The sequence below is a fragment of the Oncorhynchus mykiss genome, chromosome 8, assembly GCF_013265735.2.
Source record: "Oncorhynchus mykiss isolate Arlee chromosome 8, USDA_OmykA_1.1, whole genome shotgun sequence".
Lineage (NCBI taxonomy): Eukaryota > Metazoa > Chordata > Actinopteri > Salmoniformes > Salmonidae > Oncorhynchus > Oncorhynchus mykiss.
The window spans coordinates 7,034,416-7,053,661 of NC_048572.1; the positions used below are offsets into that span (position 1 = coordinate 7,034,416).

Below are 19,246 nucleotides of genomic sequence, written 5' to 3' on the forward strand. Positions count from 1 at the left end.
CCCTAGCCGGATATAACAACAGCCCTAGCTGGATATAACAACAGCCCTAGCTGGATTTAACAACAGCCCTAGCTGGATATAACAACAGCCCTAGCTGGATATAACAACAGCCCTAGCTGGATATAACAACAGCCCTAGCTGGATTTAACAACAGCCCTAGCCGGATATAACAGCAGCCCTAGCCGGATATAACAACAGCACTAGCCGGATATAACAACAGCACTAGCTGGATATAACAACAGCCCTAGCTGGATTTAACAACAGCCCTAGCTGGATATAACAACAGCCCTAGCTGGATATAACAACAGCCCTAGCTATATATAACAACAGCCCTAGCTATATATAACAACAGCCCTAGCTATATATAACAACAACCCTAGCTGTATATAACAGCCCTAGCTGTATATAACAGCCCTAGCTATATATAACAACAGCCCTAGCTGGATATAACAACAGCCCTAGCTGGATATAACAACAGCCCTAGCTATATATAACAACAGCCCTAGCTGGATATAACAACAGCCCTAGATATATATAACAACAACCCTAGCTGGATATAACAACAGCCCTAGCTATATATAACAACAGCCCTAGCTGGATATAACAACAGCCCTAGCTGTATATAACAACAGCCCTAGCCGGCTATAACAACAGCCCTAGCTATATATAACAACAACCCTAGCTGTATATAACAGCCCTAGCTGGATATAACAACAGCCCTAGCTGGATATAACAACAGCCCTAGCTATATATAACAACAACCCTAGCTGTATATAACAGCCCTAGCTGGATATAACAACAGCCCTAGCTGTATATAACAACAGCCCTAGCTGGATATAACAACAGCCCTAGCTGGATATAACAACAACCCTAGCTGTATATAACAGCCCTAGCTGTATATAACAGCCCTAGCTATATATAACAGCCCTAGCTATATATAACAGCCCTAGCTATATATAACAACAGCCCTAGCTGGATATAACAACAGCCCTAGCTATATATAACAACAACCCTAGCTGTATATAACAGCCCTAGCTGGATATAACAACAGCCCTAGCTGTATATAACAACAGCCCTAGCTGGATATAACAACAGCCCTAGCTGGATATAACAACAGCCCTAGCTATATATGACAAGAGCCCTAGCTATATATGACAAGAGCCCTAGCTGGATATAACAACAGCCCTAGCTATATATAACAACAGCCCTAGCTATATATAACAACAGCCCTAGCTGTATATAACAACAGCCCTAGCTGGATATAACAACAGCCCTAGCTATATATAACAACAGCCGTAGCCGGCTATAACAACAGCCCTAGCCGGCTATAACAACAGCCCTAGCCGGTTATAACAACAGCCCTAGCCGGATATAACAACAGCCCTGGCCGGATATAACAACAGCCCTGGCCGGATATAACAGCCCTGGCTGGATATAACAGCCCTAGCCGGCTATAACAACAGCCCTAGCCGGCTATAACAACAGCCCTAGCTGGATATAACAACAGCCCTAGCCGGATATAACAACAGCCCTAGCTGGATATAACAACAGCCCTAGCTATATATAACAACAACCCTAGTTGTATATAACAGCCCTAGCTGGATATAACAACAGCCCTAGCTGTATATAACAACAGCCCTAGCCGGCTATAACAACAGCCCTAGCCGGCTATAACAACAGCCCTAGCCGGCTATAACAGCCCTGGCTGGATATAACAGCCCTAGCCGGCTATAACAACAGCCCTAGCCGGCTATAACAACAGCCCTAGCTGGATATAACAACAGCCCTAGCCGGATATAACAACAGCCCTAGCCGGATATAACAACAGCCCTAGCTGGATATAACAGCAGCCCTAGCTGGATATAACAGCAGCCCTAGCTGGATATAACAGCAGCCCTAGCTGGATATAACAACAGCCCTAGCTGGATATAACAGCAGCCCTAGCTGGATATAACAACAGCCCTAGCTGGATATAACAACAGCCCTAGCTGGATATAACAGCAGCCCTAGCCGGATATAACAGCAGCCCTAGCCGGATATAACAGCAGCCCTAGCTGGATATAACAGCAGCCCTAGCTGGATATAACAACAGCCCTAGCTGGATATAACAGCAGCCCTAGCCGGATATAACAGCAGCCCTAGCCGGATATAACAGCAGCCCTAGCTGGATATAACAGCAGCCCTAGCTGGATATAACAACAGCCCTAGCTGGATATAACAGCAGCCCTAGCTGGATATAACAACAGCCCTAGCTGGATATAACAGCAGCCCTAGCCGGATATAACAACAGCCCTAGCTGGATATAACAGCAGCCCTAGCTGGATATAACAGCAGCCCTAGCTGGATATAACAACAGCCCTAGCTGGATATAACAACAGCCCTAGCTGGATATAACAACAGCCCTAGCCGGATATAACAACAGCCCTAGCTGGATATAACAGCCCTAGCCGGATATAACAGCAGCCCTAGCCGGATATAACAACAGCCCTAGCTGGATATAACAACAGCCCTAGCTGGATTTAACAACAGCCCTAGCTGGATATAACAACAGCCCTAGCTGGATATAACAACAGCCCTAGCTGGATATAACAACAGCCCTAGCTGGATTTAACAACAGCCCTAGCCGGATATAACAGCAGCCCTAGCCGGATATAACAACAGCACTAGCCGGATATAACAACAGCACTAGCTGGATATAACAACAGCCCTAGCTGGATTTAACAACAGCCCTAGCTGGATATAACAACAGCCCTAGCTGGATATAACAACAGCCCTAGCTATATATAACAACAGCCCTAGCTATATATAACAACAGCCCTAGCTATATATAACAACAACCCTAGCTGTATATAACAGCCCTAGCTGTATATAACAGCCCTAGCTATATATAACAACAGCCCTAGCTGGATATAACAACAGCCCTAGCTGGATATAACAACAGCCCTAGCTATATATAACAACAGCCCTAGCTGGATATAACAACAGCCCTAGATATATATAACAACAACCCTAGCTGGATATAACAACAGCCCTAGCTATATATAACAACAGCCCTAGCTGGATATAACAACAGCCCTAGCTGTATATAACAACAGCCCTAGCCGGCTATAACAACAGCCCTAGCTATATATAACAACAACCCTAGCTGTATATAACAGCCCTAGCTGGATATAACAACAGCCCTAGCTGGATATAACAACAGCCCTAGCTATATATAACAACAACCCTAGCTGTATATAACAGCCCTAGCTGGATATAACAACAGCCCTAGCTGTATATAACAACAGCCCTAGCTGGATATAACAACAGCCCTAGCTGGATATAACAACAACCCTAGCTGTATATAACAGCCCTAGCTGTATATAACAGCCCTAGCTATATATAACAGCCCTAGCTATATATAACAGCCCTAGCTATATATAACAACAGCCCTAGCTGGATATAACAACAGCCCTAGCTATATATAACAACAACCCTAGCTGTATATAACAGCCCTAGCTGGATATAACAACAGCCCTAGCTGTATATAACAACAGCCCTAGCTGGATATAACAACAGCCCTAGCTGGATATAACAACAGCCCTAGCTATATATGACAAGAGCCCTAGCTATATATGACAAGAGCCCTAGCTGGATATAACAACAGCCCTAGCTATATATAACAACAGCCCTAGCTATATATAACAACAGCCCTAGCTGTATATAACAACAGCCCTAGCTGGATATAACAACAGCCCTAGCTATATATAACAACAGCCGTAGCCGGCTATAACAACAGCCCTAGCCGGCTATAACAACAGCCCTAGCCGGTTATAACAACAGCCCTAGCCGGATATAACAACAGCCCTGGCCGGATATAACAACAGCCCTGGCCGGATATAACAGCCCTGGCTGGATATAACAGCCCTAGCCGGCTATAACAACAGCCCTAGCCGGCTATAACAACAGCCCTAGCTGGATATAACAACAGCCCTAGCCGGATATAACAACAGCCCTAGCTGGATATAACAACAGCCCTAGCTATATATAACAACAACCCTAGTTGTATATAACAGCCCTAGCTGGATATAACAACAGCCCTAGCTGTATATAACAACAGCCCTAGCCGGCTATAACAACAGCCCTAGCCGGCTATAACAACAGCCCTGGCCGGCTATAACAGCCCTGGCTGGATATAACAGCCCTAGCCGGCTATAACAACAGCCCTAGCCGGCTATAACAACAGCCCTAGCTGGATATAACAACAGCCCTAGCCGGATATAACAACAGCCCTAGCCGGATATAACAACAGCCCTAGCTGGATATAACAGCAGCCCTAGCTGGATATAACAGCAGCCCTAGCTGGATATAACAACAGCCCTAGCTGGATATAACAGCAGCCCTAGCTGGATATAACAACAGCCCTAGCTGGATATAACAACAGCCCTAGCTGGATATAACAGCAGCCCTAGCCGGATATAACAGCAGCCCTAGCCGGATATAACAGCAGCCCTAGCTGGATATAACAGCAGCCCTAGCTGGATATAACAACAGCCCTAGCTGGATATAACAGCAGCCCTAGCCGGATATAACAGCAGCCCTAGCCGGATATAACAGCAGCCCTAGCTGGATATAACAGCAGCCCTAGCTGGATATAACAACAGCCCTAGCTGGATATAACAACAGCCCTAGCTGGATATAACAACAGCCCTAGCTGGATATAACAGCAGCCCTAGCTGGATATAACAGCAGCCCTAGCTGGATATAACAACAGCCCTAGCTGGATATAACAGCAGCCCTAGCCGGATATAACAACAGCCCTAGCTGGATATAACAGCAGCCCTAGCTGGATATAACAGCAGCCCTAGCTGGATATAACAACAGCCCTAGCTGGATATAACAACAGCCCTAGCTGGATATAACAACAGCCCTAGCCGGATATAACAACAGCCCTAGCTGGATATAACAGCCCTAGCCGGATATAACAGCAGCCCTAGCCGGATATAACAACAGCCCTAGCTGGATATAACAACAGCCCTAGCTGGATTTAACAACAGCCCTAGCTGGATATAACAACAGCCCTAGCTGGATATAACAACAGCCCTAGCTGGATATAACAACAGCCCTAGCTGGATTTAACAACAGCCCTAGCCGGATATAACAGCAGCCCTAGCCGGATATAACAACAGCACTAGCCGGATATAACAACAGCCCTAGCTGGATTTAACAACAGCCCTAGCTGGATATAACAACAGCCCTAGCTGGATATAACAACAGCCCTAGCTATATATAACAACAGCCCTAGCTATATATAACAACAGCCCTAGCTATATATAACAACAACCCTAGCTGTATATAACAGCCCTAGCTGTATATAACAGCCCTAGCTATATATAACAACAGCCCTAGCTGGATATAACAACAGCCCTAGCTGGATATAACAACAGCCCTAGCTATATATAACAACAGCCCTAGCTGGATATAACAACAGCCCTAGATATATATAACAACAACCCTAGCTGGATATAACAACAGCCCTAGCTATATATAACAACAGCCCTAGCTGGATATAACAACAGCCCTAGCTGTATATAACAACAGCCCTAGCCGGCTATAACAACAGCCCTAGCTATATATAACAACAACCCTAGCTGTATATAACAGCCCTAGCTGGATATAACAACAGCCCTAGCTGGATATAACAACAGCCCTAGCTATATATAACAACAACCCTAGCTGTATATAACAGCCCTAGCTGGATATAACAACAGCCCTAGCTGTATATAACAACAGCCCTAGCTGGATATAACAACAGCCCTAGCTGGATATAACAACAACCCTAGCTGTATATAACAGCCCTAGCTGTATATAACAGCCCTAGCTGTATATAACAGCCCTAGCTATATATAACAGCCCTAGCTATATATAACAACAGCCCTAGCTGGATATAACAACAGCCCTAGCTATATATAACAACAACCCTAGCTGTATATAACAGCCCTAGCTGGATATAACAACAGCCCTAGCTGTATATAACAACAGCCCTAGCTGGATATAACAACAGCCCTAGCTGGATATAACAACAGCCCTAGCTATATATGACAAGAGCCCTAGCTGTATATAACAACAGCCCTAGCTGGATATAACAACAGCCCTAGCTGGATATAACAACAGCCCTAGCTATATATAACAACAGCCCTAGCCGGATATAACAACAGCCTTAGCCGGATATAACAACAGCCCTAGCCGGCTATAACAACAGCCCTAGCCGGCTATAACAACAGCCCTAGCCGGCTATAACAACAGCCCTAGCCGGATATAACAACAGCCCTAGCCGGATATAACAACAGCCCTAGCCGGATATAACAACAGCCCTAGCCGGCTATAACAACAGCCCTAGCCGGATATAACAACAGCCCTAGCCGGCTATAACAACAGCCCTAGCCGGATATAACAACAGCCCTAGCCGGATATAACAGCCCTGGCTGGATATAACAGCCCTAGCCGGCTATAACAACAGCCCTAGCCGGCTATAACAACAGCCCTAGCTGGATATAACAACAGCCCTAGCCGGATATAACAACAGTCCTAGCTAGATATAACAACAGCCCTAGCTATATATAACAACAACCCTAGTTGTATATAACAGCCCTAGCTGGATATAACAACAGCCCTAGCTGTATATAACAACAGCCCTAGCCGGCTATAACAACAGCCCTAGCCGGCTATAACAACAGCCCTAGCCGGCTATAACAACAGCCCTAGCCGGCTATAACAGCCCTGGCTGGATATAACAGCACTAGCCGGCTATAACAACAGCCCTAGCTGGATATAACAACAGCCCTAGCCGGATATAACAACAGCCCTAGCCGGATATAACAACAGCCCTAGCTGGATATAACAGCAGCCCTAGCTGGATATAACAGCAGCCCTAGCTGGATATAACAACAGCCCTAGCTGGATATAACAGCAGCCCTAGCTGGATATAACAACAGCCCTAGCTGGATATAACAGCAGCCCTAGCTGGATATAACAGCAGCCCTAGCTGGATATAACAACAGCCCTAGCTGGATATAACAACAGCCCTAGCTGGATATAACAGCAGCCCTAGCCGGATATAACAGCAGCCCTAGCTGGATATAACAGCCCTAGCTGGATATAACAGCAGCCCTAGCCGGATATAACAGCAGCCCTAGCTGGATATAACAGCAGCCCTAGCTGGATATAACAGCAGCCCTAGCCGGATATAACAACAGCCCTAGCTGGATATAACAGCAGCCCTAGCCGGATATAACAGCAGCCCTAGCCGGATATAACAGCAGCCCTAGCTGGATATAACAGCAGCCCTAGCTGGATATAACAACAGCCCTAGCTGGATATAACAACAGCCCTAGCTGGATATAACAGCAGCCCTAGCTGGATATAACAGCAGCCCTAGCTGGATATAACAGCAGCCCTAGCTGGATATAACAACAGCCCTAGCTGGATATAACAGCAGCCCTAGCCGGATATAACAACAGCCCTAGCTGGATATAACAGCAGCCCTAGCTGGATATAACAGCAGCCCTAGCTGGATATAACAACAGCCCTAGCTGGATATAACAACAGCCCTAGCTGGATATAACAACAGCCCTAGCCGGATATAACAACAGCCCTAGCTGGATATAACAGCCCTAGCCGGATATAACAGCAGCCCTAGCCGGATATAACAACAGCCCTAGCTGGATATAACAACAGCCCTAGCTGGATTTAACAACAGCCCTAGCTGGATATAACAACAGCCCTAGCTGGATATAACAACAGCCCTAGCTGGATATAACAACAGCCCTAGCCGGATATAACAGCAGCCCTAGCCGGATATAACAACAGCACTAGCCGGATATAACAACAGCACTAGCTGGATATAACAACAGCCCTAGCTGGATTTAACAACAGCCCTAGCTGGATATAACAACAGCCCTAGCTGGATATAACAACAGCCCTAGCTATATATAACAACAGCCCTAGCTATATATAACAACAGCCCTAGCTATATATAACAACAACCCTAGCTGTATATAACAGCCCTAGCTGTATATAACAGCCCTAGCTATATATAACAACAGCCCTAGCTGGATATAACAACAGCCCTAGCTGGATATAACAACAGCCCTAGCTATATATAACAACAGCCCTAGCTGGATATAACAACAGCCCTAGATATATATAACAACAACCCTAGCTGGATATAACAACAGCCCTAGCTATATATAACAACAGCCCTAGCTGGATATAACAACAGCCCTAGCTGTATATAACAACAGCCCTAGCCGGCTATAACAACAGCCCTAGCTATATATAACAACAACCCTAGCTGTATATAACAGCCCTAGCTGGATATAACAACAGCCCTAGCTGGATATAACAACAGCCCTAGCTATATATAACAACAACCCTAGCTGTATATAACAGCCCTAGCTGGATATAACAACAGCCCTAGCTGTATATAACAACAGCCCTAGCTGGATATAACAACAGCCCTAGCTGGATATAACAACAACCCTAGCTGTATATAACAGCCCTAGCTGTATATAACAGCCCTAGCTATATATAACAGCCCTAGCTATATATAACAGCCCTAGCTATATATAACAACAGCCCTAGCTGGATATAACAACAGCCCTAGCTATATATAACAACAACCCTAGCTGTATATAACAGCCCTAGCTGGATATAACAGCCCTAGCTGTATATAACAACAGCCCTAGCTGGATATAACAACAGCCCTAGCTGGATATAACAACAGCCCTAGCTATATATGACAAGAGCCCTAGCTGTATATAACAACAGCCCTAGCTGGATATAACAACAGCCCTAGCTGGATATAACAACAGCCCTAGCTATATATAACAACAGCCCTAGCCGGATATAACAACAGCCTTAGCCGGATATAACAACAGCCCTAGCCGGCTATAACAACAGCCCTAGCCGGCTATAACAACAGCCCTAGCCGGCTATAACAACAGCCCTAGCCGGATATAACAACAGCCCTAGCCGGATATAACAACAGCCCTAGCCGGATATAACAACAGCCCTAGCCGGCTATAACAACAGCCCTAGCCGGATATAACAACAGCCCTAGCCGGCTATAACAACAGCCCTAGCCGGATATAACAACAGCCCTAGCCGGATATAACAGCCCTGGCTGGATATAACAGCCCTAGCCGGCTATAACAACAGCCCTAGCCGGCTATAACAACAGCCCTAGCTGGATATAACAACAGCCCTAGCCGGATATAACAACAGCCCTAGCTAGATATAACAACAGCCCTAGCTATATATAACAACAACCCTAGTTGTATATAACAGCCCTAGCTGGATATAACAACAGCCCTAGCTGTATATAACAACAGCCCTAGCCGGCTATAACAACAGCCCTAGCCGGCTATAACAACAGCCCTAGCCGGCTATAACAACAGCCCTAGCCGGCTATAACAGCCCTGGCTGGATATAACAGCACTAGCCGGCTATAACAACAGCCCTAGCTGGATATAACAACAGCCCTAGCCGGATATAACAACAGCCCTAGCCGGATATAACAACAGCCCTAGCTGGATATAACAGCAGCCCTAGCTGGATATAACAGCAGCCCTAGCTGGATATAACAACAGCCCTAGCTGGATATAACAGCAGCCCTAGCTGGATATAACAACAGCCCTAGCTGGATATAACAGCAGCCCTAGCTGGATATAACAACAGCCCTAGCTGGATATAACAACAGCCCTAGCTGGATATAACAACAGCCCTAGCTGGATATAACAGCAGCCCTAGCCGGATATAACAGCAGCCCTAGCTGGATATAACAGCCCTAGCTGGATATAACAGCAGCCCTAGCCGGATATAACAGCAGCCCTAGCTGGATATAACAGCAGCCCTAGCTGGATATAACAGCAGCCCTAGCCGGATATAACAACAGCCCTAGCTGGATTTAACAGCAGCCCTAGCTGGATATAACAGCAGCCCTAGCTGGATATAACAACAGCCCTAGCTGGATATAACAACAGCCCTAGCTGGATATAACAACAGCCCTAGCCGGATATAACAGCCCTGGCTGGATATAACAGCCCTAGCCGGCTATAACAACAGCCCTAGCCGGCTATAACAACAGCCCTAGCTGGATATAACAACAGCCCTAGCCGGATATAACAACAGCCCTAGCTGGATATAACAACAGCCCTAGCTATATATAACAACAACCCTAGTTGTATATAACAGCCCTAGCTGGATATAACAACAGCCCTAGCTGTATATAACAACAGCCCTAGCCGGCTATAACAACAGCCCTAGCCGGCTATAACAACAGCCCTAGCCGGCTATAACAGCCCTGGCTGGATATAACAGCCCTAGCCGGCTATAACAACAGCCCTAGCCGGCTATAACAACAGCCCTAGCCGGATATAACAACAGCCCTAGCCGGATATAACAACAGCCCTAGCCGGATATAACAACAGCCCTAGCCGGATATAACAGCAGCCCTAGCCGGATATAACAGCAGCCCTAGCTGGATATAACAACAGCCCTAGCTGGATATAACAACAGCCCTAGCTGGATATAACAGCAGCCCTAGCTGGATATAACAGCAGCCCTAGCTGGATATAACAACAGCCCTAGCTGGATATAACAGCAGCCCTAGCCGGATATAACAGCAGCCCTAGCCGGATATAACAGCAGCCCTAGCCGGATATAACAGCAGCCCTAGCTGGATATAACAGCAGCCCTAGCTGGATATAACAGCAGCCCTAGCTGGATATAACAACAGCCCTAGCTGGATATAACAGCAGCCCTAGCTGGATATAACAGCAGCCCTAGCTGGATATAACAGCAGCCCTAGCTGGATATAACAGCAGCCCTAGCCGGATATAACAGCAGCCCTAGCCGGATATAACAGCAGCCCTAGCCGGATATAACAGCAGCCCTAGCTGGATATAACAGCAGCCCTAGCCGTATATAACAGCAGCCCTAGCTGGATATAACAGCCCTAGCTGGATATAACAACAGCCCTAGCTGGATATAACAGCAGCCCTAGCTGGATATAACAGCAGCCCTAGCTGGATATAACAGCAGCCCTAGCTGGATATGAAGGAACCCGAGAGAGGTAGGTAGATATGTTCTAGGTTGTTCTGATTTTATATTGCCGAAGAGACATTCAAAATGGTTCTTTAACAGTACCTGTGGCTTTTAAACGTGTGTGTGTTGGGGTGTATGGGGGGGGGGGGGGTAATGTGTGTGTTGGGGTGTATGGGGGGGGGGGTAATGTGTGTGTTGGGGTGTATGGGGGGGGGGGGGGTAATGTGTGTGTTGGGGTGTATGGGGGGGGGGGGGGGGGGGTAATGTGTGTGTTGGGGTGTATGAGGGGGGGGGGGTAATGTGTGTGTTGGGGTGTATGGGGGGGGGGTAATGTGTGTGTTGGGGTGTATGGGGGGGGGCGGTATGTGTGTGTTGGGGTTTATGAGGGGGGGGGGTATGTGTGTGTTGGGGTGTATGGGGGGGGGTAATGTGTGTGTTGGGGTGCATGAGGGGGGGGGTAATGTGTGTGTTGGGGTGTATGGGGGGGGGGGGTAATGTGTGTGTTGGGGTGTATGGGGGGGGCGGTATGTGTGTGTTGGGGTTTATGAGGGGGTGGGTATGTGTGTGTTGGGGTGTATGGGGGGGGGGGTAATGTGTGTGTTGGGGTGTATGGGGGGGGGTAATGTGTGTGTTGGGGTGTATGAGGGGGGGGGTAATGTGTGTGTTGGGGTGTATGGGGGGGGGGGGGTAATGTGTGTGTTGGGGTGTATGGGGGGGGGCGGTATGTGTGTGTTGGGGTTTATGAGGGGGGGGGTATGTGTGTGTTGGGGTGTATGAGGGGGGAGGGGGTATGTGTGTGTTGGGGTTTATGAGGGGGGGGTATGTGTGTGTTGGGGTTTATGAGGGGGGAGGGGGGGTATGTGTGTGTTGGGGTGTATGAGGGGGGAGGGGGGGGGGTATGGGTGTGTTGGGGTGTATGAGGGGGGGGGGGGGGGGGGGGGGGGACAGGAAGAGTGGGGCTGTCAGTGCCATCAAAGCCAACAGCTGTTTCATACAGAAAGAGCCATGGGAGAGTACTACTGGCAGTGAAAGCTGCAGGTGTACACACACACACACACACACACACACACACTCTATAATATGTGGTAGAGAGCAGGGGATTCTCTCTCTCTCTGAGTGGGAGGTTTCACTTGCCTCTCTGTTCTGGGCTGAAGCTCCACTTCAAATGTAACGTACCAGCAGATACACGCTAAATGCGACAGAGGCAATTTAACATCCGTGTTCTTCCCACACACTGTTTTAACACGACAAGGCAAACTACCACACTGACGGATGGACGATCACACTGCAGTCAGAGATGAACACAGTCATTTTGACATTTATACAGCAGTTAGCAGTAGTGAAATGTTTGTATTTAAGGTACCAGACATATTTCATCTTAAAGGGCATTTCTCTGAGATGACTGATAGGAAACCACACTAATATATAAACGGATGCAGACCGTAGGTGTATCTAGATAGGTCTATGTTCATATAGGAGTAGGTGTATCTAGATAGGTCTATGTTCATAGGTGTATCTAGATAGGTCTATGTTCATATAGGAGTAGGTGTCTCTAGATAGGTCTATGTTCATAGGTGTATCTAGATAGGTCTATGTTCATATAGGAGTAGGTGTATCTAGATAGGTCTATGTTCATATAGGAGTAGGGTTATCTAGATAGGTCTATGTTCATAGGTGTATCTAGATAGGTCTATGTTCATAGGTGTATCTAGATAGGTCTGTGTTCATATAGGAGTAGGTGTACCTAGATAGGTCTATGTCTATAGGTTTATCTAGATAGGTCTATGTTCATATAGGAGTAGGTGTATCTAGATAGGTCTGTGTTCATAGGTGTATCTAGATAGGTCTGTGTTCATAGGTGTCTCTAGATAGGTCTATGTTCATATAGGAGTAGGTGTCTCTAGATAGGTCTATGTTCATATAGGAGTAGGTGTATCTAGATAGGTCTATGTTCATAGGTGTATCTAGATAGGTCTATGTTCATATAGGAGTAGGTGTATCTAGATAGGTCTATGTTCATAGGTGTATCTAGATAGGTCTATGTTCATAGGTGTATCTAGATAGGTCTATGTTCATATAGGAGTAGGTGTATCTAGATAGGTCTATGTTTATATAGGAGTAGGTGTATCTAGATAGGTCTATGTTCATAGGTGTATCTAGATAGGTCTATGTTCATAGGTGTATCTAGATAGGTCTATGTTCATAGGTGTATCTAGATAGGTCTGTGTTCATATAGGAGTAGGTGTATCTAGATAGGTCTGTGTTCATATAGGAGTAGGTGTATCTAGATAGGTCTATGTTCATTGGTGTATCTAGATAGGTCTGTGTTCATATAGGAGTAGGTGTATCTAGATAGGTCTGTGTTCATATAGGAGTAGGTGTATCTAGATAGGTCTATGTTCATAGGTGCATCTAGATAGGTCTGTGTTCATATAGGAGTAGGTGTATCTAGATAGGTCTATGTTCATATAGGAGTAGGTGTCTCTAGATAGGTCTATGTTCATATAGGTCTATGTTCATATAGGAGTAGGTGTATCTAGATAGGTCTATGTTCATATAGGAGTAGGTGTATGTTTTAACAGTAAGGCCCAAGGAGGTGTGGTATGTGGCCAATATAGCACGGCTAAGAGCTGTTCTCAGGAACGACGCAACAGTCCTTAGCCGTGCTATATTGGCCATATACCACAAACCCCGGAGGTGCCTTATTGCGATTATAAACCTGTTAACAACATAATTAGAAAAGTACAAAAATATTGTTTTGTCATACCCGATATACCACGGCTTTCAGCCAATCAACATTCAGGGCTCGAACCAACCAGTTTGTTTATAAATTACTTTAAACTACTCAACATCTCACATGCACCAACTCTGAGGACTGGTGATAGGGAACTACACCAATATGTTCTACTTTCTTTCCCCCAGTGTATAATGTTTTTTATAATATAACCCATAGTGCATTACATCGGGCAGTGTTTCCCAACTCCAGTCCTCCAGCACCCCCAACAGTACAAGTTGCTGTTGTTGTAGTCCCGGACGTTTGTCCAGAGGTAGAACAACAGGAGCTGTTGGGGGGGGCGAGTTGTTGGGTGGGGAGAGCTGTTGGGGGGGGGGGGGCTGGGGCTGTTGGGGGGGGGGCTGTTGGGGGGGAGAGCTGTTGGGGGGAGAGCTGTTGGGGGGGGGGGGGGGGGGCTGTTGGGGGGGGAGAGCTGTTGGGGGGGAGAGCTGTTGGGGGGGAGAGCTGTTGGGGGGGGAGCTGTTGGGGGGGGAGCTGTTGGGGGGGAGAGCTGTTGGGGGGGAGAGCTGTTGGGGGGGGGAGAGCTGTTGGGGGGGAGAGCTGTTGGGGGGAGCTGGAGGATTGGAGTTGAGAAACACTGATATCGACTGATCCAATATCCACATCAGCATGTAGAACTCCCAAGTGGTATGACAGTATGGAAACTACTGCAACCTGTCTTTTCTTCCTTAATTATCAAATCCCTCTCTCCCATTGGTCAATCTCACCTGTAGAACCTCTGTCGGACCCACCCCCTTCCTCTACTCTCGGCCAATTTGGTGTGGACTTGCCGCTAGCCCCTCCTTCTCCCACCACCTGCCGCTCCGTAGATAAAGGAGAGTGTTGTCTGCGTTCTCCGAACCTAGAACGAACACACACACACACACACACACACACACACACACACACACACACACAGAGAGAGAAGGAAAAACAGCCACACAAAAACACAGCAAGTTGTGGTCAAGCGCATTGAAAGTCCATTTAATTTTGCGAACATCAAGTCGCCCACAGAACAGCAGACATGCTGTTTCCCATCCACTACAACATGTGTTAGGTATAGATGCATAGATGCATAGATGTATAGATGTATAGATGCATAGATGCATAGATGCATAGATGCATAGATGCATAGATGCATAGATGTGTAGGGCACTAATGGTATAGGGCACTAATGGTATAGGGCACTAATGGAGTAGGGCACTAATGGTGTAGGGCACTAATGGTATAGGGCACTAATGGTATAGGGCACTAATGGTGTAGGGCACTAATGGTATAGGGCACTAATGGTATAGGGCACTAATGGAGTAGGGCACTAATGGTGTAGGGCACTAATGGAGTAGGGCACTAATGGTGTAGGGCACTAATGGTGTAGGGCACTAATGGTGTAGGGCACTAATGGTGTAGGGCACTAATGGTATAGGGCACTAATGGTGTAGGGCACTGATGGTGTAGGGCACTAATGGAGTAGGGCACTATATAGGGAATGGAGGACACTATATAGTGTGTGTGTGTGTGTGTTAGTGTGTGTGTGTGTGTGTGTGTGTGTGTTAGTGTGTGTGTGTGTTAGTGTGTGTGTGTGTGTGTGTTAGTGTGTGTGTGTGTGTTAGTGTGTGTGTGTGTGTGTTAGTGTGTGTGTGTGTGTGTTAGTGTGTGTGTGTGTGTGTTAGTGTGTGTGTGTGTGTGTGTGTGTGTTAGTGTGTGTGTGTGTGGGTGTGTGTGTGTGTGTGGGTGTGTGTGTTAGTGTGTGTGTGTGTGTGTGTGTGTGTGTTAGTGTGTGTTAGTGTGTGTGTGTGTGTGTGTGTGTTAGTGTGTGTGTGTGTGTGTGTGTTAGTGTGTGTGGGTGTGTGTGTGTGTGTTAGTGTGTGTGTGTGTTAGTGTGTTTGTGTGTGTTAGTGTGTGGGTGTGTGTGTGGGTGTGTGTGTGTGTGTGTGTTAGTGTGTGTGTGTGTCCTTTACTTAAAGAGGGAGATCAAGCTGATCCTAACTGTTATATACCTATTTCTATTTTGTCCTGTTTATCAAAAGTGTTGGAAAAATTTGTCAATAATCAACTGACTGGCTTTCTTGATGTCTATTGTATTCTCTCTGGTGTCCGCTCAGGTTATGGATGTGTCACTGCAACCTTAAAGGTCCTCAATGACGTCACCATTGCCCTTGATTCTAAGCCATGTTGTGCTACTATTTTTATTGACTTGGCCAAAGTTTTTGATACGGTAGACCATTCCATTCTTGTGGGCCGGTTAAGGAGTATTGGTGTCTCTGAGGGGTCTTTGGCCTGGTTTGCTAACTACCTCTCTCAAAGAGTGCAGTGTATAAAGTCAGAACATCTGCTGTCTCAGCCACTGCCCTGTCACCAAGGGAGTACCCCAAGGCTCAATCCTAGGCCCCACGCTCTTCTCAATTTACATCAACAACATAGCTCAGGCAGTAGGAAGCTCTCTCATCCATTTATATGCAGATGATACAGTCTTATGCTCAGCTGGCCCCTCCCAGGATTTTGTGTTAAATGCTCAATCACAAAGCTTTCTTAGTGTCCAACAAGCTTTCTCTACCCTTAACCTTGTTCTGAACACCTCCAAAACAAAGGTAATGTGGTTTGGTAAGAAGAATGCCCCTCTCCCCACCGGTGTGATTACTACCTCTGAGGGTTTAGAGCTTGAGGTAGGCACCTCATACAAGTACTTGGGAGTATGGCTAGACGGTGCACTGTCCTTCTCTCAGCACATATCAAAGCTGCAGGCTAAAGTTAAATCTAGACTTGGTTTCCTCTATTGTAATCGCTCCTCTTTCACCCCAGCTGTCAAACTAACCCTGATTCAGATGACCATCCTACCCATGCTAGATTACGGAGACGTAATTTATAGATCGGCAGGTAAGGGTGCTCTCGAGCGGCTAGATGTTCTTTATCATTCGGCCATCAGATTTGCCACCAATGCTCCTTATAGGACACATCACTACACTTTAGACTCCTCTGTAAACTGGTCATCTCTGTATACCCGTCGCAAGACCCACTGGTTGATGCTTATTTATAAAACCATGTTAGGCCTCACTCCCCCCTATCTGAGATATCTACTGGAGCCCTCATCCTCCACATACAACACCCGTTCTGCCAGTCACATTCTGTTAAATGTCCCCAAAGCACACACATCCCTGGGTCGCTCCTCTTTTCAGTTCGCTGCAGCTAGCGACTGGAACGAGCTGCAACAAACACTCAAACTGGACAGTTTTATCTCCATCTCTTCATTCAAAGACTCCATCATGGACACTCTTACTGACAGTTGTGGCTGCTTTGCGTGATGTATTGTTGTCTCTACCTTCTTGCCTTTGTGCTGTTGTCTGTGTCCAATAATGTTTGTACCATGTTGTGTTGCTACCATGTTGTGTTGTCATGTGTTGCTGCCTTGCTATGTTGTTGTCATGTTGTGTTGCTACCATGTTGTGTTGTCATGCTGTGTTGCTACCATGCTGTGTTGTCATGTTGTGTTGTGTTGCTACCATGCTGTGTTGTCATGTTGTGTTGCTACCATGCTGTGTTGTCATGTTGTGTTGCTACCATGTTGTGTTGTCATGTTTTGTTGCTACCATGTTGTGTTGTCATGTTGTGTTGCTACCATGCTGTGTTGTCATGTTGTGTTGCTACCATGCTGTGTTGTCATGTTGTGTTGCTACCATGCTGTGTTGTCATGTTGTGTTGCTACCATGTTGTGTTGTCATGCTGTGTTGCTACCATGCTGTGTTGTCATGTTGTGTTGTGTTGCTACCATGCTGTGTTGTCATGTTGTGTTGCTACCATGCTGTGTTGTCATGTTGTGTTGCTACCATGTTGTCATGTTGTGTTGCTACCATGCTGTGTTGTCATGTTGTGTTGCTACCATGCTGTGTTGTCATGTTGTGTTGCTACCATGCTGTGTTGTCATGTTGTGTTGCTACCATGCTGTGTTGTCATGTTGTGTTGTCATGTTGTGTTGCTACCATGTTGTGTTGTCATGTGTTGCTACCATGTTGTGTTGTCATGTGTTGTCATGTTGTGTTGTCATGTTGTGTTGTCATGTTGTGTTGTCATGTTGTGTTGCTACCATGTTGTGTTGTCATGTTGTGTTGCTACCATGCTGTGTTGTCATGTTGTGTTGCTACCATGCTGTGTTGTCATGTTGTGTTGCTACCATGTTGTGTTGTCATGTTGTGTTGCTACCATGCTGTGTTGTCATGTTGTGTTGCTACCATGCTGTGTTGTCATGTTGTGTTGCTACCATGCTTTGTTGTCATGTTGTGTTGCTACCATGCTGTGTTGTCATGTTGTGTTGCTACCATGTTGTGTTGTCATGTTGTGTTGCTACCATGTTGTGTTGTCATGTTGTGTTGCTACCATGCTGTGTTGTCATGTTGTGTTGCTACCCTGCTGTGTTGTCATGTTGTGTTGCTACCATGTTTAGTTGTCATGTTGTGTTGCTACCATGCTGTGTTGTCATGTTGTGTTGCTACCATGCTGTGTTGTCATGTTGTGTTGCTACCATGCTGTGTTGTCATGTTGTGTTGTCATGTTGTGTTGCTACCATGTTGTGTTGTCATGTGTTGCTACCATGTTGTGTTGTCATGTTGTGTTGTCATGTTGTGTTGTCATGTTGTGTTGTCATGTTGTGTTGCTACCATGTTGTGTTGTCATGTTGTGTTGCTACCATGTTGTGTTGTCATGTTGTGTTGCTACCATGCTGTGTTGTCATGTTGTGTTGCTACCATGCTGTGTTGTCATGTTGTGTTGCTACCATGCTGTGTTGTCATGTTGTGTTGCTACCCTGCTGTGTTGTCATGTTGTGTTGCTACCATGTTTAGTTGTCATGTTGTGTTGCTACCATGCTGTGTTGTCATGTTGTGTTGCTACCATGCTGTGTTGTCATGTTGTGTTGTCATGTTGTGTTGCTACCATGTTGTGTTGTCATGTGTTGCTACCATGTTGTGTTGTCATGTTGTGTTGTCATGTTGTGTTGTCATGTTGTCATGTTGTGTTGTCATGTTGTGTTGTCATGTTGTGTTGTCATCTTGTGTTGCTACCATGCTGTGTTGTCATGTTGTGTTGCTACCATGTTGTGTTGTCATGTTGTGTTGCTACCATGCTGTGTTGTCATGTTGTGTTGCTACCATGCTGTGTTGTCATGTGTTGCTACCATGCTGTGTTGTCATGTTGTGTTGCTACCATGCTGTGTTGTCATGTTGTGTTGCTACCATGCTGTGTTGTCATGTTGTGTTGTCATGTTGAGTTGCTACCATGTTGTGTTGTCATGTGTTGCTACCATGTTGTGTTGTCATGTGTTGTCATGTTGTGTTGTCATGTTGTGTTGTCATGTTGTGTTGTCATGTTGTGTTGCTACCATGTTGTGTTGTCATGTTG

The 19,246-nt window shown here is 46.2% G+C and overlaps 1 protein-coding gene across 1 annotated transcript in view; it reads right to left on the minus strand.

Annotated features, from left to right (window-relative positions):
- sipa1l1 (signal-induced proliferation-associated 1 like 1) overlaps window positions 1–19,246 on the minus strand; it is a 234,241-nt gene that overhangs the window by 34,131 nt on the left and 180,864 nt on the right. Inside the window, 1 exon segment of the mRNA XM_036986820.1 lies at window positions 14,587–14,720. Coding sequence (XP_036842715.1) covers window positions 14,587–14,720 — 134 coding nt within the window.